We start from the raw sequence: 25291 nt of genomic DNA on the forward strand, positions 1-25291 counted from the left end.
TTTCATTTTGAACACACATTTCTCTACCTCTTGCTCCACAAGACCAAAGATCATCCATCTTCATCAGAATTATCAATGAATGAAACGACTGCAGGAGAAATATATCATCAGTGGGTCCTGATACAGGGGCTAATTTAGAAGAACTTGTCACATCCAGAAAGCTTATTTTGATGTCCAAAAAGACAAAATCAAGTGTCACAATTTCCCTATTTTTCTGATCAGAGCCTTGACCAAGAATGCTCTTACCAAATGTTACCTCATCAGAGAAAGGATTGAATGAAAAGTGTCCGAGGTTTTATGTATCAGTCCTCAACATTGTATTGAAAAAACTTAACTAATACATGAGGATGTAGTGTAAATATAGACCTCTTGTAATGTGTATCCAAGTGCCTGATTGGTCTAGAGCTGGTCACCTGACCACAAATACACAGGCCAAACCTAGGGTTACCATGGTTTACTGACCCTAGTCAGGCCAAACCTAGGGTTACCATTGTTTACTGACCCTAGTCAGGCCAAACCTAGGGTTATCACTGTTTAATAACCCTAGGGTCGATTGGTCTAGAGCTGGTCACCTGACCAAAACAATCAGGCCAAACCTAGGGTTATCATTGTTTACTGACCCTAGGGTTGATTGGTCTAGAGCTGGTCACCTGACCAAAACAATCAGGCCAAACCTAGGGTTATCACTGTTTAATAACCCTAGGGTTGATTGGTCTAGAGCTGGTCACCTGACCACAATAAGTAGAAGAGATACAGTTGTTGAGTTGTTGATTTATATTTATATTTTTATTGATACAATTGAATGATGGGTTTTTTGTCGAGGAAGCTCGGTTTCAGTAAAGCATCGAATGATCAAATAATCCTGTGACAAATAAACAACATGATGTAGAAAAAGCGTGAATCACTACAGTCAAAATGGCAGCGTATATTTATAGATATCAACAGCCGACGTTTGATAAACAAAAAATGGACGGAATTGAAATAAAATGTGCATCGAAATAAACATCACTTTCCACTTGAAACTATTTTTACAATATTATGGCTTATTTGATAACAAAATACGTAAAATTTTCATTTGATTAAAATTCAATAATTTATGGAATAATATTGATATATATTGTGTATATTGTATGAAAAAATTGAATGTGATTTAGATGAATCAGTCCTTCCCAAAACAGTACGATACGAGCTGATGCTTGTCGAAAAACAGAATACTCTCATCAGTTATAAATACAGGATATACGAAATAGGGAAGGACTTGATCTAGCTACATTCTATCAACCACAATACTAGCTAGACATACTATAGCTCTCTCTGTCTATGGTCTAATCATTAAAAGTCTAGTGTCCCCGAAAAATGGGGTAACTGATAAACCAAAGTGGTCTGTTATTCTTAACTGTTCTAGGGGTAACCCGTAAGATCAGCTGGTCTGTTCTAGGGGTAACCCGTAAGATCAGCTGGTCTGTTCTAGGGGTAACCCGTAAGATCAGCTGGTCTGTTCTAGGGGTAACCCGTAAGATCAGCTGGTATTCACACTGTTCTAGGGGTAACCCGTTAGATCAGCTGGTCTGTTGTAGGGGTAACCCGTTAGATCAGCTGGTCTGTTGTAGGGGTAACCCGTAAGATCAGCTGGTCTGTTCTAGGGGTAACCCATTAGATCAGCTGGTCTGTTCTAGGGGTAACCCGTTAGATCAGCTGGTCTGTTCTAGGGGTAACCCGTAAGATCAGCTGGTCTGTTCTAGGGGTAACCCGTAAGATCGGCTGGTCTGTTCCAGGGGTAACCCGTAAGATCAGCTGGTCTGTTTTAGGGGTAACCCGTAAGATCAGCTGGTCTGTTCTAGGGGTAACCCGTAAGATCAGCTGGTCTGTTCTAGGGGTAACCCGTAAGATCAGCTGGTCTGTTCTAGGGGTAACCCGTAAGATCAGCTGGTATTCACACTGTTCTAGGGGTAACCAGTAAGATCAGCTGGTATTCATACTGTTCTAGGGGTAACCCGTAAGATCAGCTGGTCTGTTCTAGGGGTAACCCGTAAGATCGGCTGGTCTGTTTTAGGGGTAACCCGTAAGATCGGCTGGTCTGTTCCAGGGGTAACCCGTAAGATCAGTTATTCTATTATTCAGCTGCCTATCTTGATAAATACATGAATCATCTCTTTGATTTAAGGCACCCGATTCATTCTTTGAATCGAAAATGAGAATAGAACGTTTCATTTTTCTCATGTTTTTTAGTATCAGCAGCAGCTGCAGCAGCTGCAGCAGCAGCAGCAGCAGCTGCAGTCGGTAGAGTGTATGCTATTTATGCATCGGTTGAAATAAGCAACAATTCTTGTCGATCTTCGTTATTTTCGGTGAAAGTGAAATTTTGATGTTCTCGTAACTGTTTCAACGATTTCTCCATCGTTTCTTTCATTCGACGATTATCGGCAGACGCGACCCTCCACATCGCTTGAAGGTCAGTTTCTACTCGTCTACAAATACACAACACACGTCTTTCATAGAATTCATACATTTTTAAACGATTGTTTGAAGTATAATTTTTGATATTTACTTCTTGTCTCCTTCAACAGCATCAATAATTCCTTCTTTCTCTTTCAATAATAAGTTTAAATGACGTATCTGTCTCTCGTATTCCCATTTTTCTCTCTGAAATTTATCTTCAATTTCCTTCATCCTAAAAACAAATAATTAGAATCTATATAATAGAATATTCTAATAAGATGCGAAACCGATTAAAATGATAAGAATGATAATAAATATAATCGAATTCCTAATATGGAAGCTCAGATTTCACTATAATTAACCTTTAACTAATGTTCAGATATCAGATCAAATAACCCCTAACCCGATATCATGAGGTAACTGTAAATTGTTATATAGTAATATTGATTGTGTGACGTAAGTGTCACGTGATTTTGTAGAGGGAGCGTGGACGCCATGATGAGCGTAAGATAAAATCCCACTATTTACAGATCAAAAGAATTTAAAAACCAGAATTTATTTATTCAATCTAAAATATATAAAAGACACGACGTTTCGATCTCACCCTAGAGATCATCGTCAGGTGATAATTATGATGATAATCTATCTCACTTACTTCTCTTGAGTTTGCGATATTTTGGCTGCACATTTTTCTTTACAAACCTGAAATATATTCAAACATTTGATCACAGTTCGTTTGAAGCAGATATAAACACGATTTATTGAGATTTATTTCCATGAATTACTTTAATTCTTTCTTCAAGTTTTCCAGCTACGACATTTCCATCTGTGGCACTTTTTATCGCTTTCCTTCTTTCTTGATCGTGTGTTTTCAACTAATAGAAACAAGAGTGTTTAATCTCGTACTAATAATAATAATAATAATTTTATTTATATACCGCTTTACACTGCATTTCAAGGCGGTTTACAATAATGAATACATTAAGATAATAATATAGTTTTAATAAAACATTAGTACTGCTTTTAGGGAACCTATCACGATTGATAAAACACTATATACCCGTGTTGAGACAATAATGTAAAGTCGAAACGTTGAATAAACTACACTAGCTCCAGTTATATTTTCGAACTGTTTTTCATTATCATTTTGGGATTCATTTAGGAGCTGAGTCAGTTGAAAGTCAGACAGTTGAATGTTTTAAAAGAAATCTTAAAACCCATCTGTTTACGGAAACTGTAAAGTTTTTGATCATTTGATCGCTTTCCGAATATCTAGTTTTACCCTTAATTCATAGGAGTCTTTTGTTTGGTATTTATGATTGTGATGACTGTAAAGCTCAGTGAAAGTACGAGTAAAGCTGCGTTTATAAGATAAAATGAATTTAGATAGAATACTCACAAGTTGAGCGTAAGTATCCCTTTCTACTGCTGCTTGTTCTGCCTGTAATTACACAGAAATACAATCGACTTCAGTGAAACCATGAACTGAATTATTTCAATACAACTCATTTGAAGCCAGTTTAATAATTGACTCAAGACTAAGAGACTAATTGCAGTGGCGTTGGAAGTGCAGGGACTGCAGTGGTGAAAGCCGTGGCACTGATTTACTCAATCGTATTTATTTACTTTCTCTACTATTGTTTTTGACGTAAATTCGCCATGGAAAAATTAGAACCTGTCAAAAATAGGCTTTTGGCTGCGGCAATCAAAAATTGCTTCCAATGCACCTGAATTGTAACTGACAAATGTGGCTCCTGATATTTCAGTACCACCCCTGGCAAGTGAAAGTGAACTAATATGAAACTTACTGCTTTCAGAACATTTGTCAGATAATTATTAACCGATGATTCTTTCTCTTCAGATATTTCTAGCGCGTTCTGTAGAACATGATTTCTCTTTTGAGATCTCCTATAATTCATATATCAAAGCGATATTATCAAAATCTCAGTTAGAATTCACACGAAATCTCGCGATAAACGAACGAACCTCAGTGATTTTTGAAGACCTTTGATCTCAATTTCCATCTGTGTTTTCTCAGCTATTAAGTCTTCTAGTTGAATGTTCATGTTTGTTTTTTCTTGATCTGAAGACATTTGTTTCGCGAGTAAATCAGCAATTTCTTTATGATGAGATTCTTTAACTTCATCCATATTCCTGAAATAGCATTAATGTCTGTAAACTATTTAATTCAGTTCCACATTACTGGACCTAATTCCACAGGTTTTAATGCCAGGTCCACAGTTCTGTATCCAGTTCTATGGTTCTAGACTCAGTTCCACAGTTCTGGATCCAGTTCCACAGTTTGGGACCCAATTCCACAGGTTCAGGATCCAGGTCCACAGTTCTGGATTCACAGTTCCACAGTTCTAGATCCAGTTGTGTCTGTTATAACATTTTAAATGAACTAGTTTCAACTTTTAACACAAAATGAAGCTAACAGTTCTAGATCTGGGTCACTGTGGAACTGGCTCCAGCAAAGCAACCCTCAAATATCCGCGAAAATCAAATCAAGACAGATGGGAACAGATGGATTTAAGTATTTAAACTAACCGTTTGATTTCAGATACAGCGATATCGTGTTCAGTCGTACTCAGTTTACTTTCAGTTTCCATAATCAGTGAATTATGTTTATTTTTCAGTATATTATAGCGTTGTTTAATTTCCATTAATTCACTTTCCGCGTCGTCTTTTTCCTGTTGTAAAACTATAGTCTGTTTCGACAAACGTGAAACTGTAAACGAAGATGATTTCTGGGTTAAAAATAGATTTCAGAATATTTAAACTCAGATTGAAACGCGTGCGAACGAACCTTCCTGAGTGTGCGATAACTGTTGATCTTTAGCGACTTCCTGTTGCACCGCTAATCTTTCCAACAATAACTGATTCTCTTCCAAAACTAATTTCGCTTGTTCTTGTAATTGTTGCCTAGGAGAATAAAGATTTACGTTTGACAACAATATCGGTCGTTATTCTACGAGCGGTTTAAACGAGACGATACCTACCATTCGGTCATTGTACAATTACCAGCTATTCCCGTCTGTTCTAGTTTTATGTGCAGACGTTGATTCTCTTTTAAAACTTCTTCAACCTGAGCGCGAAACGATTCTTGTTCCATCTGTTATAGAAATATCTAAGAAATTATTCATCTACATAGAAAAAAAACAGGCCATTTATGAGGTAAATATAAAGATATACGTAGGGTACCTCTCAGCCCGATTCTATCGACTTATTGGTGCCGCCACAGTTACCCATAGCAGTAAATCCTCAACCTGGGTAACAATCACCATAGTAACAATGAGGAACCATGGTAATAACTGACAGATTTCAAAATGTAACTGCAGGGTCTATTCTACCCTGGCCACCACATCTATTAAACTCAGTCTTTGTATTCAAACTTATTTCTTATACCTAACTATCATCTCTAGTGAGAATTGTCGATAAATTTCAATTTTTCATATAGGCCTATTTCTAATTTGAAAATAGCAAATTCATTGAAATCGAACACAAACGAACCTCATATTGTTTAATTATTTCATTTTTTTCACTAAGTCGATCGTCGTAAGCTAGAAACATCGGAGCTAAATATTTAGTATTTATCAACCACGACGGTATCGGGCCTTTAGACGGAAGTCCGGCGATATTCTTATTCTAAAATACAACAACAAACAAAATAGAATTAATCATGAACATTGATGAAACACTTTGAGTCCGTGATGATATAAAATCACTCGATATGAATGAATGAGTCGGAATTTCTTGAGCTAATGACTTGTTCAACATTTCGACAATATCCTAATACTTACCTTCATCTCATAACTAGTATTATAACAAAATTATGTAATTTCAATTGTATATACACTGGGTATTTCATTATTTTGACTTAATGAATTCCTGAAGATGATTATTACTTAGGATAAAGTCAAAATGGTGAATAAACTACACTAGCTCAAGGAATAAAGTATTCCTGAAAATAGTCGAAAAATCAAATTCACTGTTAGTTTAAGGACTCTTTGTATTGTGGGATTTATATAAGAATTATTTATAACTATCTAAATAGAATCAGAGCTAAAGAAGGAAATATTACTTCGTCATTTCTGCGATATTTTGCTTGTAGACGACTGATTTCAATGTTTAGTTTATGAACGCTGGCTTTTAGAGTATCATTTTCATCTTTTAGATCTTGTATTTGTCGGCGCACAACATCTGAACTACCACCACCTCCTGCACTCCCTAAATTATAAATACAACATATTAATCATTACTTATAGACTGATCTTTACTCGCAGGACTGTTGTAAATATTTCACAGAGTTGAGAATCAGGGAACTCGGTAGCATTAAGACTGCTGTTAATATTTCACAGAGTTGAGAATCAGGGAACTCGGTAGCATTAAAACTGCTGTTAATATTTCACCGAGTTGAGAATCAGGGAACTCGGTAGCATTAAGACTGCTGTAAATATTTCACTGAGTTGAGAATCAGGGAACTCGGTAGCGTCGGGACTGCTGTAAATATTTCACTGAGTTGAGAATCAGGGAACTCGGTAGCGTCGGGACTGCTGTAAATATTTCACTGAGTTGAGAATCAGGGAACTCGGTAGCGTCGGGACTGCTGTAAATATTTCACTGAGTTGAGAATCAGGGAACTCGGTAGCATTAAGACTGCTGTAAATAGTTCACAGAGTTGAGAATCAGGGAAAATGGAAATTATAGTAAAATTCAGCGAATAAATGAGTTTACAGAATGAGTTATTTACCTTTCTCATGAATGTATTGACGGAAAGATTCTATTTCATTTTGTAATTGTGAATTCAGTTCGTGATGTTCATCTTTCTCTAATTCTAAAGTTTGTATCCGATCTTGTAAAGTTTGTATTAATACGTCCTGTGATTTCAGAGTATTATCAGTCATCGCTGAAATAAAACGTTTAAATATATAGTAATGTAAGTTCAATAATCCACCAGTATTCACTGTAGTATGTCAACATCTTGTGTTTAAACAAATAAAACTTATTATTTACTTTATAGTAAAATCACTAATATTTACTAGAAGTAAATAAATACATGTATAACACATGTCAAACTGATCTGTATTCAGTGTTGGAAGATAAAGAATGATACCTCAGTTGATGATACTTAAAGTTCATTTTCCTTACAGGATTTATCTTTAACCAATCTCCACAGAAACTAGTCAGTAACCTGTCAGTGGTTTAGTTTCACGATCGGATATTTTCACAGTAGAAGGTGGTATAAGCTCATCCGATTATTAAAAGCTTACCACCAATGATTAGGTAAATAACTACACAGAAATATCTTCGGCAGAGGGTTCAAATAATCAAAAGTCCATAGAAAAACAAACAGTTTCAGAAACGAAAACGTTTGAGCTAGTTCAACATGATTTATATACCAGGTATATGAAAAATGAAAATGTTTGTTCTTCTATGGATTTTAACAAATATAACTGTTTCTCTGTAGATCGGTTTCAGGTAAATCTCGAAACTGTCTGATAATAAAAATCTAAATATCATCAATTTTGAGATGAAATCGATATTACTTACACATCTGTTGATTGATAAGTTGTTGTCTCTCTTTCTCGCTAACTGTTTGTTTGTTCGTAGTTGAAAGTTTCGATTTTAATTCTTCCTGTTGTTTTCGTTGTTCGATGATTTCGTTCTGCATTTGAGTTTGTTGTTTCGTTAACTGCTCGTTTTCCCGTAGCAACTGTTCCATTCTTGGACTCTTCGGTTGAGATTTCAAATGATGTCGCAATTCGGCTGTTAATTCAAACATTCAAATTCAACTATATTTCGATTATTGTTTTAAATATTAAGTTCTCGTTTTGAATGTCCCTTACTCAGAAATGAATTTATTTTATTTGTAAGGTTTTACCAACAAACTGTAGAACTGGGCAGGGTGGCTACTTTTGTTTAATTTATTCCCTGACATGCGTGATGTTATCCCTGACTCAATCTGACAAGAATCCAATCAATTAACCCTTTCAGTGCTGACTAATTAATACCCTAAAGTGCTGGAGATTTGAAAATTTTAAAAAACTCCACCCAATGTGTTGAATAACGGGAATACCACTATAGTGCGTCTACATCGCGGCAAGGTATATCGTTAGTTACTAGTATTTCACTATGTTTGACAGGTGCTACAGACGCACTGCGGTGTAGACGCACTGAAAGGGTTAATGCAGTCAAATACTTTAGACATAGATGTAAACTGTTTGATTTTACGAGTGATCTAACAATCTCAACATATTTCGCTAACTTATCTCCGCTACAAAATTCTCTAATTTCCAGGAAAGTGGCGCCACCCTGCCGGGTCGATATTCACCTTCCATATCAGTCGATCCTTTAGTGTCGCCGAATTCTTGATCACTGAAAACTGGCGACGTCATAGACATACTGGCTTCCGGGTGACGCAATGAAGAGCTCTTTATCATCTTAAATATAAAACAGTCAAATAATCATCATTAATAGAACAGCCTATATTATACACTCACAGATAGTTTAAACCAAATATTTACAAATTCAAAAGATAAAATCAAAAGACAAAACATTCGGAACTTTCTCTAGAGATGATCAGCAGACCGGTGTGTCTGATAATGGACGGTCCCTACAGAAAGTCTGAAACTTTGTATCTCAATCTTACACATTAATTGCATTTCGAATGTTTTCAATTTGTATAAAGTGGGTTTTGACTTTACTAAAACCTGAAATAATCAGGAGACATTGAATCAATGATATCAGAACACAGTTCTATATAACCATGAGAGTTAATATACCACACTACGACGTGTATCTAAATCAAACAGTCTTATAATGTAATCCCGTACTGTGTGCAGAGCCTAGTCCTCATAATAATATTAACAGGACCGTTGTGACAATATGTTATATATGAAAATGTGGGTGTACAAGATAAATGAAAACAATGAAATACATTTAGGTTAAAAAACTGAAACTAAATCCTGTGAATGTAGAAATGATCAATCACAGAGCTCCCTAACCCACCGGGTCAGTCAGTCCATTTATAACTATAACACTTATTAATTGATTATTACGTTAAACTATATTAGAAATTCATACAACAGCAAAATTCTTACATCTTCAGTATTTTTATCAATTCTTTCATAAAGCTGTAGAATAAAAATGGAAAATGGATTAATTTTCTCCCAATTTTTGACCTGATGAAAAATAGCTCTTCAAAGCAAATACTGTATGTAACAGTAGAACTGTGGATCCAGGGAATAATTACTGTGAAGTCATCTCATCCAATTCATATTTGCAATTCAATTCCTAGGAAGCCTACAACTCATCATTTGGATAAGTCGTCACATTACTGAAGTTATCTCTATTTTTGAGTCCCAACTTGTATTTCTAATTCAATTTACAAAGTGCAACTAATCATTTGGATATGTCATGAACGTAATGATGACTTCAGCACGAGTTTTACTGTAATTCATAATATTTAAGGATTGAAATGTTGACTCCACGACGTAGACTTACCGGTTCAATGAATTCATTCTCTACCGGAGGACGAGACGCTACTGGACGAACTACTTCAGCTCCTAAATATTCATCATCAATCAACTCGAGATCTTCCATTGCTGGAAATTCTGTTATCTGAATTTTGGAAAAAAAGGGACAAGTTGTTTGTGATGATTTATCAATGGGATCATAGTTATCCCTGAGTAGTAGATGAATATAATGAGAGAAATCCCGCAATAAATTCAGCCAAAAATGAGATCTTTAGTAAAAGAATATCCACATATTTCATCAACGTTTCAACTATAGACTATTAGTCATCATCAGTTGTATATTAATAAACCTTATTTTCAAGAAATTTACATGCCACACTGATCTGTATTCAGTGTTGGAAGATAAAGAATGCTAGGGCAGTTGATGATGCTTAAAGTTGATTTTCCTTACAGGATTTATCTAAATCCGATCTCCACAGAAACTAGTCAGTAACCTGTCCGTGGTTTAGTTTCACGATCTGAAGCCCATCCGATTATAAAAAGCTTACCACCAACAATTAGGTAACTAACAACACAGAAATATCCTCGGCAGAGAGTTCAAATAATTAAAATTCCATAGAAAAACAAACAGTTTCAGAAACGAAAACGTTTGACCTAGTTCAACATGATTTATATACCGGGTATATGAAAAATGAAAATGTTTGTTCTTCTGTGGATTTTTTCCACAGAAACAGCGTTGTAAGTTGAGTAATATAATTGTTTCTCTGAAATGAACATGTTTGGCTGAAATGAGAGTGAGATTTCGAATCAGGGGTCGTGTAAGTGAACTTACAGGTTTTCTTTTTTTCGGAGTAGCGTACAGAGATTCAACGAGTGATGAGTCGACTCTGTCGTTATCAGGGGCACGAGGAGCTCCTCCTCTCAGACTGATTACCTTTGAATCGGCCGGTTGACTGTAATATCCTTCTATTAATAAAAATAACAACACATTGTGTCAAAATCTCAAAATCAATCCAGAAAAAATATCAAATCAAAAACAGACGAATAGCTTTAAACAGGCAATTATGCCTTATAAAGCCTTAACCCATTTATCTATTTTTGACTTTATGTCAAAAATTAGCAATTCATATCATATCAGTTCATGGATAATTAATTCTTTATTCATCAATAAATTTGCTATTCTAATAAGGCTTTGAAAATATGTTTAAATAAGTTACACTTAGCATTTTATAGCATTTTATTTTGTAGCATTTTATATATTGTTTTGATTGCATTGTGAACCACAATTATGCCATACACAGGCATTGTAGTTGGTCAGCTGATTGATTTAACAGCCCTAACCCTAACCCTAGCTGTGATTGGTCAGCAGTTGGTCAGCTGATTGATTCAACAGCCCTAACCCTAACCCTAGCTGTGATTGGTCAGCAGTTGGTCAGCTGATTGATTCAACAGCCTTAACCCTAACCCTAGCTGTGATTGGTCAGCAGTTGGTCAGCTGATTGATTCAACAGCCCTAACCCTAACCCTAGCTGTGATTGGTCAGCAGTTGGTCAGCTGATTGATTCAACAGCCCTAACCCTAACCCTAGCTGTGATTGGTCAGCAGTTGGTCAGCTGATTGATTCAACAGCCCTAACCCTAACCCTAGCTGTGATTGGTCAGCAGTTGGTCAGCTGATTGATTCAACAGCCCTAACCCTAACCCTAGCTGTGATTGGTCAGCAGATTGATTCAACAGCCCTAACCCTAACCCTAGCTGTGATTGGTCAGCAGTTGGTCAGCTGATTGATTCAACAGCCCTAACCCTAACCCTAGCTGTGATTGGTCAGCAGGTGGTCAGCTAATTGATTCAACAGCCCTAACCCTAACCCTAGCTGTGATTGGTCAGCAGTTGGTCAGCTGATACAACAGACAGACAGACCACCACGGTTGACTAGCTGCACCTGTTATGCGATTGTTATATGTTTCAGCTCAAGTTCTTGCTCAATGTTGCATTGTTAGTTCATTGAAGCTGGGAATAATTATAGATTTTACAACCATATTGAGTAGAAATAGCAAATATTCTTAAGAATCTTTTTAATAATATTTACACAATAGTTCTAAAAAGTAGTTTATCTAAAGTAAAATGTATTTCAAAGTATATTTACTTCTAGACCGCAAGATAAAATCCTAGGTCGAAAAGTTTGGCTAAAATCCAGACAAATAGAGACACGAGGTGATATTCCGTAGTGAAAAAAAAATCAATATCATAAACGATCAAAGTCTGACAAAATACAAACAGAAATGAGCCGTTGGCCGTCATTGATTGAATAAATGAGCAAATTATTTCAAATTTTTTGAATATACAATCATCGGTTGATTTAAATCAGAATTTTGTTTTTGTATTGTCTATGTGTTTCCTCATGCTGTCCCAGATCTCAGTATGTATCGGTGTATCCGGATACTCACCGGGTAAGTTATCATCTAATGGACTTTCAGCATCGGTATCGAGTTCAGGCGTACCAACACGAGGTCTTACCGATACAGGACCTTCACGACGAACTACTGAATAACTATAGAAACAACAGGGGTAGGGTTAGGGGGTGCATTGTATTCAGATAAGGGTTATTCGAACTTTAGGTATAAACACTTACCCAGGATCTGCGTAATCATCTATACTGGTATCTACTTCTTGAGAGCCGTCATCAATAGGTGGCACTGGTGTAGCGAACATACGACTTAACATGGTTGAATTGAGCAATGTACTGGATAAACCAGCGGTATATTGAGGGGACGGTTTAGGTGGAGGCGGGGTCCGTGGAACAGCAGCAAACGTAGCAGTCGGTACAAGAGCAGCAGCAATATGAGCCTGTAATACAACAATATGAGCCTGTAATACAACAATATGAGCCTGTAATACAACAATATGAGCCTGTAATACAACAATATGAGCCTGTAATACAACAATATGAGCCTGTAATACAACAATATGAGCCTGTAATACAACAATATGAGCCTGTAATACAACAATATGAGCCTGTAATACAACAATATGAGCCTGTAATACAACAATATGAGCCTGTAATACAACAATATGAGCCTGTAATACAACAATATGAGCCTGTAATACAACAATATGAGCCTGTAATACAACAATATGAGCCTGTAATACAACAATATAAGCCTGTAATACAACAATATGAGCCTGTAATATAACAATATACAGTCAGCATCACCAGTAGTAGCAGCAGCAGCAGCTACGACAGCAGCAGCAGCTGCAGCTACGACAGCAGCAGCAGCAGCAGCAAGTAAGACTCCAGTGTAAGTATGATGATTGATGGTTCTAAGGATGTCAGATACTGCACCGCCATCAATGTGTTAACTGTTAGTTACAGTCTAATTAACGGGCACCGGACAAACCAGATTTACTGAAGAAAATATGGGTTTGTGAAAATATGCAATCAGATTAAACTTAAACCACAACTCCAGAATTTTGTTTTAGAAAATCTAGATTTAGACATTGTGTAAAAACAACGGCTAGATACTAGATACTAGGCTTCGGTAGCTCTGTGGGATAAAGCGTAATCAATGTTGTTGCATTCACCATCACACTAACATTCTATTAACATTATCAATAAAGTTAATTGAATGATTGTCATAAATGACAAGTTGGTTCTTGTGATTCGGCTTCAAAACTTCACTTTTGGACGAAAACCAATCTTCGAAACAGTATCCGCGCTCACAGCCTAGTGGAGGATTACTTATTAATGCATATTCAATCCTGTTTAACACTTACAAACTCATTTTTCTGCATCTTTTTTCGTTTTTTAGATCCCTTAGCTGCAGTTTCAGTCGCCATCTTGTAAACAAACCGTGACTACAATCACGATCAGGTTCGAATCCCATAAAAGGAACTAACAATCAAATCCAATCTGTCTTTATTGGTCCTCAAATTTCGGGCAGTATGATTATTTTTCCTATAGCGATAACGACAGCGAGGCCAAACTGCGCGAACTAGTGCCCAAATGATAATTATTCCTCTATGATTTAAGTGTAAATAGTGTTTAGAAATTTGCAATAATATTTCGCTTACCGAGGAGACAAAAACGTTTGAAATCAAAACCGCAAGAAAGAACGAACACTGAGCACACGCTGATTTACAAATGTCCAACATAATATTTTATTTCTCATCATTACATAGATATATATGCCAAACATTAACGTTATAATTATGGCTAATCGATTAATGGTTTAATTAAAGCACATTTCATAGGATAGGGCCCAAAATATATTATGCTTACATGAACCAACAAGTTTATTGATAACCCATTTTAACATCAATACTGTCTTAACAAACAGGAACAGCAGTTAAATCTATCACTAAATCCAGTTTATCTGGTTTTATAGCTACATAGTAGTCTTGGGCAAAATGAAATTAATTTTTCAATTTCAAATTTGTCTTTTTCAATATTTCTCATCGTTGGTATTTGAAGCATTTAAATGTGTGTAAAATGTGAAAAATAATTTATCATCAAACGTCACAATTTGGAATTTAATTTGCCGGAGTAAATGGAAACAGCAGAATAAAAATGGCATCAGCTGCGGCACACACAATTAAAACATTAATGACAGATACTTATATCACATATATATCATATAAGTATAATTATAAGTGCATGTTTATGTCAGACCTATCGATGAATATTATAAATAGGCCTTGAAATAAATAGCTTCTTAAAACCAAAAGATATTTACACACCATCAGTTGATCCCAATCAGAATAAAAGTAAAAACCAATAGATAAAATGATCTTAAGTAAACATGTTTAAGTAAACATGTTTTAACTGAGAATGTTACAAGTGGAATTTCATTGTTCTTAGGGCTGGAAATTAAACATACATAGTTTTGTCTTAGACGCAGATGTTAAAATGTCTGTTATCAATCTACAGTAAAACTCACAATTTTGTCATCATTCATTACTGGCTATAGACTTCACTCATTAGTGAGATCACAGGTTTAACTTGGAGCATGGACGTATAATCTAGTTTATACGTCCATGCTTGGAGTGAACCATTTAGGCCCAACTCGGATGTCTTTTGATTTTGTAATATCTTTATGACACTATAAACATAAATTGTGACATCCAATTCAGATATTAGTCAAGTTTGACAAATCTTTCACAGTCCCAAAAGGTCTGAGTTGCCTGTTCTCCAGTAATTTTTGAGTCCTGATTCGTATTCAAATTCAATTTAACGTGCAAGTTATAATTTGATCGTCCCAATTATGACAACTTAATCAGTGAGTTCAACTCTATTACAATGTAAGGGATCATTCATTTATTACGTACACATTTGGGGAGGGGGAGGGGGTCAGTGCAATTGTGTACTGTAATGCATAATGTATATGAAAAAATGGCCGCTTTGGCGTACAGAGGGGGAGGGGGGTTGAAAAATTCAAATTTTTTGCGTACGTAATAAATGAACGATCCCTAAGGACCCAGTTCCACAGTTGTGAGTTAAGATTTGACTTGAAAATGAACTATTTCAATTCAAGAGTTAACTCTAACTCAGGTGGAACCAGGTCAAGGTGGTAATATTCATAGGATTGCTCATCACTTCAGGACATATTCAATCATTGATCGAAAACTAATCAATAAGTGCCCTGTATACTATGCATATGAAAGTTTTTGAGGCCATTAAGAATTATTTGACATTTGGTCGTTCGTAGAAATCTGCAGATTCGATCATGTGACTTCTATGTCATCAGGTTCACACAACCTGATCTAAAAAGTAACATTGATTGATTACACGTATGAGATTAAATTCCCTACCAGAAAATGCAATACGCATACAATAATAGCAAGTATTCAAGAATGTTAACTTCAATTCGGTTAGATTTCAATCGTTGAAAATTAAGAGTTTTATAGAATTTGATTTGAAATCCATGGATCTTTTATCAATGCAATTAAACAAGCCGTACTGATCAGGGTCGCTAGCAAGAGTTGGGGGGGGGGGGGACAGGGGGTTTATACTGGCTCTGTGTATACTAGACTTCATTGTGTCTTATATCTCTGTTGGGTTTTCTAGAAGATTGGTTATTTTCAACGTTTAAAATCTAACTTTATTTGGATTTGGATGTTACAGATAAACCGATATTTCAGCTATATACATAGTAGTAAACAGTTTTGTTACTGAAAAATAAATGAGATATATAGTTTGCTGTTTCAACCAAATCAATCATATAATTCTTGATCGGTAAATAATATTTCTAATTAAACAATCATAAATAATAACAAAGATTCTACAAAACGATATGTTGTACAAGTATCACATCATTTAGAAACAAAAACCACAGTTTCACATCTCAACCTTTTGATAACCTTAGTTCGAAAATATCAGGTCACTAGACTTGAAAATGAGCAACTATCAACACTTGTCACTTCAGTGCGCAATCTACCCGTCAATCTGTGCCTTACATTTACTACCAGACATAAGATAAATGTTTCACACAAATCCCAGGGAAAATATTGCCATTTACCGACTGAAATATAACCCATTAGGAAGGAGGGATTTAAGATCATTAATAGCAGCAATAATGTGTGCGGTTAGCGTTGTAGACACGTCCCTAACAACCACATAATATAATCATTAATCTAATTTCTCGACGAGCTTAGAAACAATGGCTTTCATACACGCTCCACGGGACTTCGCCGTTTCGAGAACTTCTGCGTGATTGGGCGAATCATCATTGTCATAATCCATTATACATTTGTTAGTGACGAGGCTCATACCAAACACACGTAAACCGGAATGTCGCGCGACGATTACTTCATGCACAGTACTCATACCTGTATCAGACAAGAAATAAACGCATTCCGATCATTAATAATACTTACATTCATCTATTCAAAATAACTGAACGATAAATCTAATTGATTCTATAGCAAATGTCTGGGTCTATAGACTAGACTATAATTCTTGAATCAGCTCGTTTCTGAGGGAATAGTCAAGGCTAGGCGGCTAGGCTATTAAACTGAAATGACCTCAGACAGACTTTAAGAGAGTTGAAATAATTTATTATTTACCTACCCATTCACAAAGACATTTCATTTCAATTTCTCAAAAGGGCAAAAGTCAAGAGAAATAAGGATCAGATATCGGACAAAATTGATACCTGATTTTATGTGGAATATTGATTGACATTTGGTTTCTTACCTGTGACATCTGCTCCGAGAAGGCTTAGCAGACGACATTCAGCTTGAGTTTCAAAACACGGTCCTCCTTGCATCACGTAAACACCATTGCGTATGTAATCACCATAACCCAAGTCTTTAGCAATCTCTGTACCGAGTTTATGAAGTTTTTTGTCGTATGCAGTTGTCATAGAAGGAAATCTAGTTCCATATCTGTAATACAATGAATGAATGAATAATCTATGAAAATGTTCTGAAGAAGTAAAGCAATTCAATATATAATCTAAAACGTTTGCTACAAAAGGATCATAAAATAACTAGTTTTTTCATGTAACGCTTTGATCTATTGATAAATGAAAGACAAACTGGCCCTATTTTTAATTCTTATCTTAAAACGTTTAAAATAATCACATGTTTTATTCGTCAAAATGTGATAATATTTAAGATCATGTGGATCAACTGATAACTATAAATGATAACATTCAAACAACTCTAAAATTTGGCAACAAAAACAAAATAAATATGACATTTAGACGACCTCAGTTTGTTTGAAGTAGGACCGCTGAAAACAAGAATAAATTACATTTCTGCGTACCTCTCATCATTAATACCCATTAGAGGATTATTTCCAGCAAATCCTGGTAAATTGATGTGATCTTTGATAATCATTATATCACCAACATTATAACTTCTATTCAAACCACCAGCTGCGTTCGTAACAATCAGAGTTTTCACTCCCATATGTGCCATCACTCTCACTGGTTTAGCACACTGAAAATTCATCAAATTACTAATTACAAATATCTGTATCTTATGTAGGAAGTAATTTGATCTGTGTTGAAATTATAATCAATATCTTACCAGCCATAAAGGATAACCTTCATATGGGTGAATCCTACCCTGCATGCAAACTGTAGGCTTCCCTTTTAGATATCCAAATACAAGTTTTCCAACATGACCAGGCACTAAACAATCGAATTAATATATCATTAAAAAAACTTAATATTCAATAGATAAATTTTCTGAATTTCCAAATGAATACCCACCGGTGCTAACAGGGAATCCAGGTATTTCCTCGTAAGGGAACGCTACTTTATTTTCTAAAGAATCGGCAAGACTTCCCAATCCTGAACCGCAAATAATTCCAACTTCAGGTGGATTTAATTCTATTTTCTCTAGTAGAAAATTGGCGATGTTTTTTATTTCTTCATAGCTAGAGTAGAAATATATAAAAGCAAAAGCTAAAGTAATATATAAAATATGTACCAATATCTGAGTTATTATATTGAACACCAGATGACCCCCAGTGACAGATGCAACATTATAGTCCTTCACATGGTGTGTGCATTACACTCCTATATTTCAACCAATCACAACACGATAATTCGACCGCACCTCCAAATCGATGGAATTATCAATCAATAACAACTATGTTTTGGGTGAAAACCAATGACGTTGACAATCCCATAGCCTTTTGCCAACCCAAACCTACGATTCTTGTATTGGCCTATCTTTTAGCCCAGAGTATTTTTTAAAGAATTTGAATTTTTTGACAACTCCCCGAGCCTTCTTCACTGGCTTCAGTCACCACATTTTGAATTTAGATATTTTTCATAATTACTCAATGACAACGCTAGCTTACCTGTAAGTTGTTGCAGCAGATGCAGTAGAAGTGGATGTCATGTTTGTCAAATTTAGGTAAAACCTTGTAAGCACGGTGTAAAAGTCTCGGTCGATGTAAATCTATGAAATGTTTGGGACTGTGCCAACAGCCACTATTTAATACTAATAGTATGACGTCAATAACCGATTTACCGCCTGTGAAATAATTACTGACTGTTCGGCCTATAATCTATTTATTCACTACTTTCGGGGTTATTTATGTTATCAGTTATGGAAAATATATGTTTATAAATTGTATCCATAAAACGGTATAAAATATCATTGAAAATTGAGGGAACTTTAACGCGTATGAATCTCACAATCGATCCATTCATAAAAATGCAAAAACATGTCGGGACTCGAACCCGAACTGATATCGTCAGCATAGATAGGTCCAATCCGCGTACTGGAAGTTTCAATTTTAATTATTTTAGTTTTGTATTTCAAACTAATGCGTGTATGTTTCTTATTAATGATTATAAGAGCATCAATGAAGTATGTTGAATTGAATTGGGTCTTGGATTAGATATGGTTTATGTACCATGTTGGTTGATAGTTGAGGAATCTCGGGACAAATTCAATTCAATTAACTAATATGGCGGCGTCAATCGTACAGTTCGCTGTACATGTTGCCGGCCGGCGTTTATGTTTAACTTATACCGGCAATACAACACGAATATATCAATCAATTCACGTAAGCATTAATTAGCGGTTAATTAAGTCGGATCAATTAACGCCTGTGTTTGTTATACTGTGTACGTTCATTCAATTCTCCATCCATAGAACAATTCAATTCAATCGAAATTTATTTATTTTTACAGAGAAACATACAGCACAGTTCAGTACGGAGATTCTCAGCTCCGAGTCGGTGCCAGCCGATTTTACCAGTACAACACTCGGTGGTCAGTTCAATAAGACTGTTTGATAAACCGCGACAGTCGTCTGTCATTTATGGTGCATTCATACGATACAATAGTAATGAAACAGCAACAGCAGCAGCAGGGGTGAGTTTAGTTAGTAACCTGTCTGTGGTTTAGTTTCACGATCGGATATTTTCACAAACCACACGTTGGTATAAGTCCATCCAATTATAGAAAGCTTACCACCAATCATTAGGTAACTAACTAGGGTGAGTTGTATACGACGCAACGACTCACAACAGAGTCTCCACTTTAATTAACCCAATTATCTCAGAAGTAATACTGTTGACATCTGAGAAAACAAACCCTCATGACTGAGATTATTGGAAACAAGACCTTACAATCTAACTGGTTCCTGTTTCATCAAAAATTATCATTTTGTCCTCTTTGAAAATATAAAGCAATTAAACCAAAAATGAATGTCCAGTTAATTGTGCAAACTTCATAACGTCCAGTAGATATCAATAATTGTAGATATATCTAATGAGTATATTGAATTTCAGCAGACAACTGATGGCACCAGTCCAGTAGAGCAGACGTATACTGATGCGTATATACCAGAACCACCTCCGGTACCTGACGCTGCAGCTGCTGCTGTTGATGGTCTACCTGAATCCGCACAACTCGTATTAAACTCACTCGGCGAGCCGGCGATTACTAGTTTAGGACTGGGTTGTTGGTATACACCAGCCGGAGTGGTGCAGTTAGCTTTAGAGTCGTTACATGTGACGTGTGATTTACCGTGGTGGGCCGCTATAGTAGCAGGTACCAACACACCCTCCCCCCATTCAAAACTATAATTCCAGATTTTAAATTTTTATATAAAACAAAGAGTAATAAATTGTGAATACTTTTTAAAGGTACGTTGTTTGTGAGGTGTTGTATGTTCCCGCTTGTGATCCTGGCTCAACGTAATTCAGCCAGACTACACAATCACATGCCAGGGATGACTCGTTTACAAGACGCATTTTCTGAAGCGAGACTGACGAATAATCAATTAGAAGGTAAGGTGGTGCCACCCGGCTCCCTTCAAATCAGTATAATCTAGACGGGGGGAAGAGGACGGTCTTCCCTCACCCATACATTGATCTAGTTTTATCTAGGTTTGTTTTATTTCAGTTGCTCGAGCTGGAAATGAATTAATGACTTACATGTCAAAACATAGGATCCAACCATTTAAAAACATGCTCGTCCCAATGGCGCAAGTAAGTTCTCATTACCGGGATTCTGATACCAAAAATAGTTCATTAATCATTAAACATACACTGGACCCAGTTCCACAATCATTAAACCTACACTGGACCCAGTTCCACAATCATTAAACCTACACTGGACCCAGTTCCACAATTATTAAACCTTCACTGGACCCAGTTCCACAATTATTAAACCTACACTGGACCCAGTTCCACAGTTCTAAGATTTCACTCTAGAATTTGAAAATGAACTAACAGTAATTAAACAGTAACTCACACGTGTCAGTTTTGTACTATAAATCAGTGATATATGTTACAGGTTCCGGTGTTTCTGTCTGTGTTTATGGGTTTAAGAAAGATGGCTAATTTACCGGTAGCTAGTATGACGACTGGTGGAATTCTCTGGTTTACTGATCTAACCCTCGCCGATAACTGGTACGGAATGCCTCTCATTACTATGGCTACATTTCTACTCACAATTGAGGTAAATTTCGGCATAATTTAAAGTTATTTCTGCGATGACCTTTGACTGATCGGTCATATTCAAAAAAATGATATTTGAGTTGTAGGTTGGTGTTGATGGTGTACGCGCTAGTTCTCAAACTCATGCTATGAAATGGATTTTAAGAGCAATGCCTATTTTTATTTTACCAATGATCAGTAACTTCCCTGCTGTGAGTACAAGTATCCTCTACATAATTCTTGAACGTCACTTTCCGCATTTTTGCATTTCATAAACTGAGTTATTTATTTCAGGCGATGTTGGTCTATTGGTTAACGTCAAATATGTTCTCTTTAACTCAAGTCGTTTTCCTGAAAATCCCTAAAGTTCGATCGTTCTTCAAAATTGAACCATTAGTAAAACACGCGCCCGGGGTCCAGAAAAAGAAGAAATTCATTCAAGGATTCAAAGAAAGTTAGTATCACACGATAACACACAGAAGACTGTGCTTGCCTCAGATTATCCTGTACCCCAGACTCTGCTTGATTTGGACTATTCTGTGCCCCGTGATTTTCCTATTCCATTTCATGTTTTGACTCGCAGTGATTCAAGTTTATGCGTTTATTTTCTTTAAGCTTGGAATAATTCTAAAACGATGGCATCAGTCGAGGATCGAATGAGAGCTGATGAGAAAGCATTTCGTCAAGCGGGAATAGGACCGATTCAAAAAACATTCAAACACGACCCGACTAAAGTTGTCAAAAAGAAGAAATGAAATTCAAACGAATGAAACGATATATGATTGATTGATTGTATATAAGAGACTTGTGTTCGTTCAGTAAGGATTAGCTGTATTTAGTGCCACAGGTTGAAATTAATCCTCTTTGAAATGAATCATGAAAATATCATTATTGAAATAATGATGTATTAAAAAGAATTGTTGTTTAGATACATTAAAACATTTTTAACATAAATCTTCAATTGTCTTGATTGATATCATTTTGATGGCTGTAAATCCTCAGTAACTGTAATTTTTACGGCTTTATTTCCTCGCAGCGTCTCCTGTCCCTGAATCAACGCATCGAAACAACCATTTACACAATATTTATTAAATGTTGATATTTATTAATTTCATTATAAAACTACAAGTGAAACAGATTTAAATTATATGTTAATTGAAATAACATCGAGGTTATGGCTACATCCAACAATACCGGGGTTTTACGAACAAATCTCAGCCATCAGGACTATCGGTCAATATCAACATATCTTGTCACTATCAATCAATACTGTTATTAATTAATTAAACTAAAAACTATTGATCAAACATTCATAGCTACAATTCACTGTGGACAAAAGAGGCCATCTTGGATCCAGTTAATTTCTATAAATCAGTTCATCAAAATCCAAGATGGCCACAACAATAGGTGTTTTGATATGAAATGGCTTCTAATTGTCTTACAAATAGCTAATAATCATTATGTACAATCTGTTCTAGTTTGTCTATAAACAGCTTCTAATCAGTTACAGTATGTATGCAGGAAATAGAGGGTTCACAGGGAAATATGGCACAAAGGGCGTCAGAAAACAGAGGATACATACTTGATAAATAGGCTTTCATACTGTAAGGGAGTGTAATACACTGAGTATGAATGTAATACTATGTAATATCATGCGGGACACGTTCTTAAATAATCGGTATCGAAAAATATCACAGTAACAGTAATATCATCACGGAAATAACGTACGATATTACTAGGATATGATAACATAGCGGATAGTTTCCGATGTTCCAGTCCGTCCGAGGTTCCACCTAAAGCGTTACGGATTAGATGAGTCGCCGAATTAGTATCGACCGGCCTCATTTCTAAACCCATCTTACGATTGATGAGTAATTTATTTAAATCATTTAAAGCGATTTTCTCTCCGCGCGGTAAAACGAACCGGTCGACGGTCTGTTTACCGAGCGTGTGTTCGCCGACCAGTTTAACCACTTTATCCGGCGTTAAAACGTCCCATAATCCGTCGCTAGCCAGAATTAGGAACCGATCACGAGGTGTCAGTCGATGGTACGATATTTCTGGAACCGCGTTTAAATACGGCGGGGTGTAATAATTAGGAGGAATTAAATCCTTAGCGAACGGAGTATCGATGTATTTAATTACGTGTTTTAAATCATTCGTTCTCCATTTAAAACGAACATCTCCGAACGCTCGTAACGGGGCCAACTGACCCAACAATCGATCGGTCTTTAATACGAAACTAGCCTCGTTCGGAGGATGATTCGCGAGGATTCGTTGTCTCTCCGACGCGTTATCGCAGTTATGTTCCTCGGAGAGTGACGTAGCGAACCAATCACCGGTGTCTTCATTAACCGATCCTAAAACGGCGCGACAATCACCGACGTTAGCGATATGAACGTGAGGTCCGTCGATGTGAGCGACGACCGATACCGCGCCGGAAAACGCTACTTCCAACGATTCTATATTTAAATTACCCATCACTCCGGTCGGAAGAGCTTCCGTAGAAATATCGGCGTCCAATCGAACGCAAGCGTCTTCTAAAGCTTTACCGACCGTGAATTCTTCGTCTATATCGACGATAGACAGAGTTTCAGACGCGTATTTATATAAACTCTTCGCGTATAAACTATTCATTCTCTGATTCACATAATCGTTTTCATATTTAAACCATTCTAAAATATCCATCGTTTCGTTGTTACGACAAGCTAGATCGTAACGCGATAATAAATCAGGGGGTAGGAGAGAAACGGCGATATAACCGAATAAACGTTCCTTGACCGCTTGAGCGCAGGAACATCCTCCGTGACCGTCGAATACACCAAATAACATACCGTTAGTTAGTGTACATTTAGCCTGAGCTCTACGATCCTCTAGAGGAGTATTAGCGTTCAGTTGATTAGACTCCGTATAACGCACTGAATTCGACTGATAATCAAACGATCCTTCGTTCGCTCGTAAAATCCCCGTCACTTGTTGCGGCGTTAATTTCGGTAATCCGTAACCGTAGTTTCCAACAGTTCGATGGAATTTTCTCGCAATCTGCAGCCCCGGCAGGATTCTGACGGATGTGGTCAGTTTGACGAGACGAACAGTTCTCCTCACAGACGAGTGGATTCCATAGATGGACTGCACGTTCATTATTGCAGCAGCAGCAGCAGTAGCAGCAGCAAGTGGGAGTGCTCACAATTTACTGCAAAACAAGAAGTAAAAAGACATTTGCAAGAAATTCAGGATTTTCAAAATTACCCAAAACTAAAAATAGAGAAAAGGGGAAGAATGATTTACATTTAAGTAAAACGCCTAAATAATGAAACTGAACTAATTAGGCCTAATTGTATTTGTATTTATTTGTTGACAGTTTGTACACATAAAGAGTACACAGTACAGTTCTCAGACGACACGACAAACAGACAGACAGACAACCAACCAGAGAACAGTGAGCAGTCAGGCTGCTGCTTGCTGTGAGTGTGAGTGGTGAAAAAATTGAAATGAACTCGTTAAATTAAAGCGCTCCTCACCTTTTTTACACGAAACCCTCTTTTTACTTTTCCGTGGTTGATCGTTTAAACACCCATCATTTCACAGGTTTTATGTCAGAATTCAGTTTTTACTACATGCTTCATTCAACCACTAAAACAGACTCATCCAACTGTGACCGAGACACTGGAAATCCCGTCGATCCCCAAATGACGTCACTCGTAGTGGTAAAGTAGAAAATATGGATCAGGATAGAATTCGATTGCCAGAGTCGGCTCATGTTAGTGTTTGAAAAATCCGTCAACAATGAGCATAGCGGCAGCACCTCACGGTAAACTGAGATAGCATGTATCGATTGCCAGAGTCGGTTCCGCGTTGCGCTTAAAAACTAGTGTTAATATGTTTCTATGCTTTATATCTTGGTTAACACTTGTATTAACTACAATGGATTGTTCATTTAACCCCGAGACGGAACCACGGTCTTTGAT

General features: G+C 36.5%; 4 protein-coding genes across 6 annotated transcripts; 1 reads left to right on the forward strand and 3 right to left on the reverse strand.

Annotated features, from left to right (window-relative positions):
- Positions 1-778: 778 nt before the first annotated feature.
- LOC141902680 (centrosomal protein of 89 kDa-like) lies at positions 779-13746 on the reverse strand. 2 transcript variants are annotated; one of them, XM_074790508.1, is made up of 21 exons: positions 13691-13746; positions 12549-12763; positions 12364-12467; positions 10750-10883; positions 9946-10062; positions 9543-9575; positions 8774-8882; positions 7993-8208; positions 7193-7348; positions 6524-6669; positions 5953-6087; positions 5442-5554; positions 5249-5364; positions 4990-5170; positions 4426-4593; positions 4248-4347; positions 3839-3880; positions 3225-3314; positions 3095-3141; positions 2549-2671; positions 779-2468 (listed from the first exon to the last, which is right to left on the reverse strand). In XM_074790508.1, exons 1-21 carry the CDS (start codon positions 13706-13708, stop codon positions 2297-2299), a joined length of 2535 nt encoding a protein of 844 aa, XP_074646609.1. In that variant the 5' UTR covers positions 13709-13746; the 3' UTR covers positions 779-2296. The 2 variants fall into 2 exon arrangements, with proteins under 2 accessions (XP_074646609.1, XP_074646610.1); XM_074790509.1 differs by lacking the exon at positions 9543-9575.
- Positions 13747-14050: 304 nt separating this feature from the next.
- On the reverse strand, positions 14051-18842 carry LOC141902383 (purine nucleoside phosphorylase-like). Its single transcript, XM_074790084.1, has 6 exons — positions 18729-18842; positions 18133-18299; positions 17948-18051; positions 17682-17857; positions 17109-17299; positions 14051-16741 (listed from the first exon to the last, which is right to left on the reverse strand). The coding sequence occupies exons 1-6, from the start codon at positions 18767-18769 to the stop codon at positions 16542-16544; spliced, it is 879 nt and encodes a 292-aa protein (XP_074646185.1). The 5' UTR covers positions 18770-18842; the 3' UTR covers positions 14051-16541.
- Positions 18843-19330: 488 nt separating this feature from the next.
- LOC141901981 (mitochondrial inner membrane protein OXA1L-like) lies at positions 19331-22214 on the forward strand. 2 transcript variants are annotated; one of them, XM_074789592.1, is made up of 9 exons: positions 19331-19442; positions 19570-19752; positions 20172-20433; positions 20529-20672; positions 20788-20873; positions 21181-21345; positions 21431-21535; positions 21618-21777; positions 21939-22214. In XM_074789592.1, the coding sequence occupies exons 1-9, from the start codon at positions 19344-19346 to the stop codon at positions 22076-22078; spliced, it is 1344 nt and encodes a 447-aa protein (XP_074645693.1). In that variant the 5' UTR covers positions 19331-19343; the 3' UTR covers positions 22079-22214. The 2 variants fall into 2 exon arrangements, with proteins under 2 accessions (XP_074645693.1, XP_074645694.1); XM_074789593.1 differs by having other exon boundaries at positions 20175-20433.
- Positions 22215-22494: 280 nt separating this feature from the next.
- On the reverse strand, positions 22495-24998 carry LOC141901924 (pyruvate dehydrogenase [acetyl-transferring]-phosphatase 1, mitochondrial-like). The gene is made up of 2 exons (XM_074789501.1): positions 24845-24998; positions 22495-24516 (listed from the first exon to the last, which is right to left on the reverse strand). The coding sequence occupies exon 2, from the start codon at positions 24462-24464 to the stop codon at positions 22974-22976; it is 1491 nt and encodes a 496-aa protein (XP_074645602.1). The 5' UTR covers positions 24465-24516; positions 24845-24998; the 3' UTR covers positions 22495-22973.
- Positions 24999-25291: the final 293 nt, after the last annotated feature.

This window comes from Tubulanus polymorphus, chromosome 3 (assembly GCF_964204645.1).
Source record: "Tubulanus polymorphus chromosome 3, tnTubPoly1.2, whole genome shotgun sequence".
Taxonomy (NCBI): Eukaryota; Metazoa; Nemertea; class Palaeonemertea; order Tubulaniformes; family Tubulanidae; genus Tubulanus; species Tubulanus polymorphus.

Coding starts and splice junctions, on each gene's coding strand:
- LOC141902680 (XM_074790508.1), bottom strand. Junction 10,884..12,363: donor ATTAGATGATAACTTACCCG/GTGAGTATCCGG, acceptor TTTTATTAATAG/AAGGATATTACAGTCAACCG. Junction 8,209..8,773: donor AGGATCGACTGATATGGAAG/GTGAATATCGAC, acceptor TTGAATTAACAG/CCGAATTGCGACATCATTTG.
- LOC141902383 (XM_074790084.1), bottom strand. CDS start 18,769: ATGACATCCACTTCTACTGCATCTGCTGCAACAACTTACAG. Junction 18,052..18,132: donor TGGATTCCCTGTTAGCACCG/GTGGGTATTCAT, acceptor TCGATTGTTTAG/TGCCTGGTCATGTTGGAAAA. Junction 16,742..17,108: donor TCTCGGAGCAGATGTCACAG/GTAAGAAACCAA, acceptor TGTCTGATACAG/GTATGAGTACTGTGCATGAA.
- LOC141901981 (XM_074789592.1), top strand. CDS start 19,344: ATGGCGGCGTCAATCGTACAGTTCGCTGTACATGTTGCCGGCCGGCGT. Junction 19,753..20,171: donor CAGCAACAGCAGCAGCAGGG/GTGAGTTTAGTT, acceptor ATTGAATTTCAG/CAGACAACTGATGGCACCAG. Junction 21,536..21,617: donor TGATCAGTAACTTCCCTGCT/GTGAGTACAAGT, acceptor TATTTATTTCAG/GCGATGTTGGTCTATTGGTT.
- LOC141901924 (XM_074789501.1), bottom strand. CDS start 24,464: ATGAACGTGCAGTCCATCTATGGAATCCACTCGTCTGTGAGGAGAACT.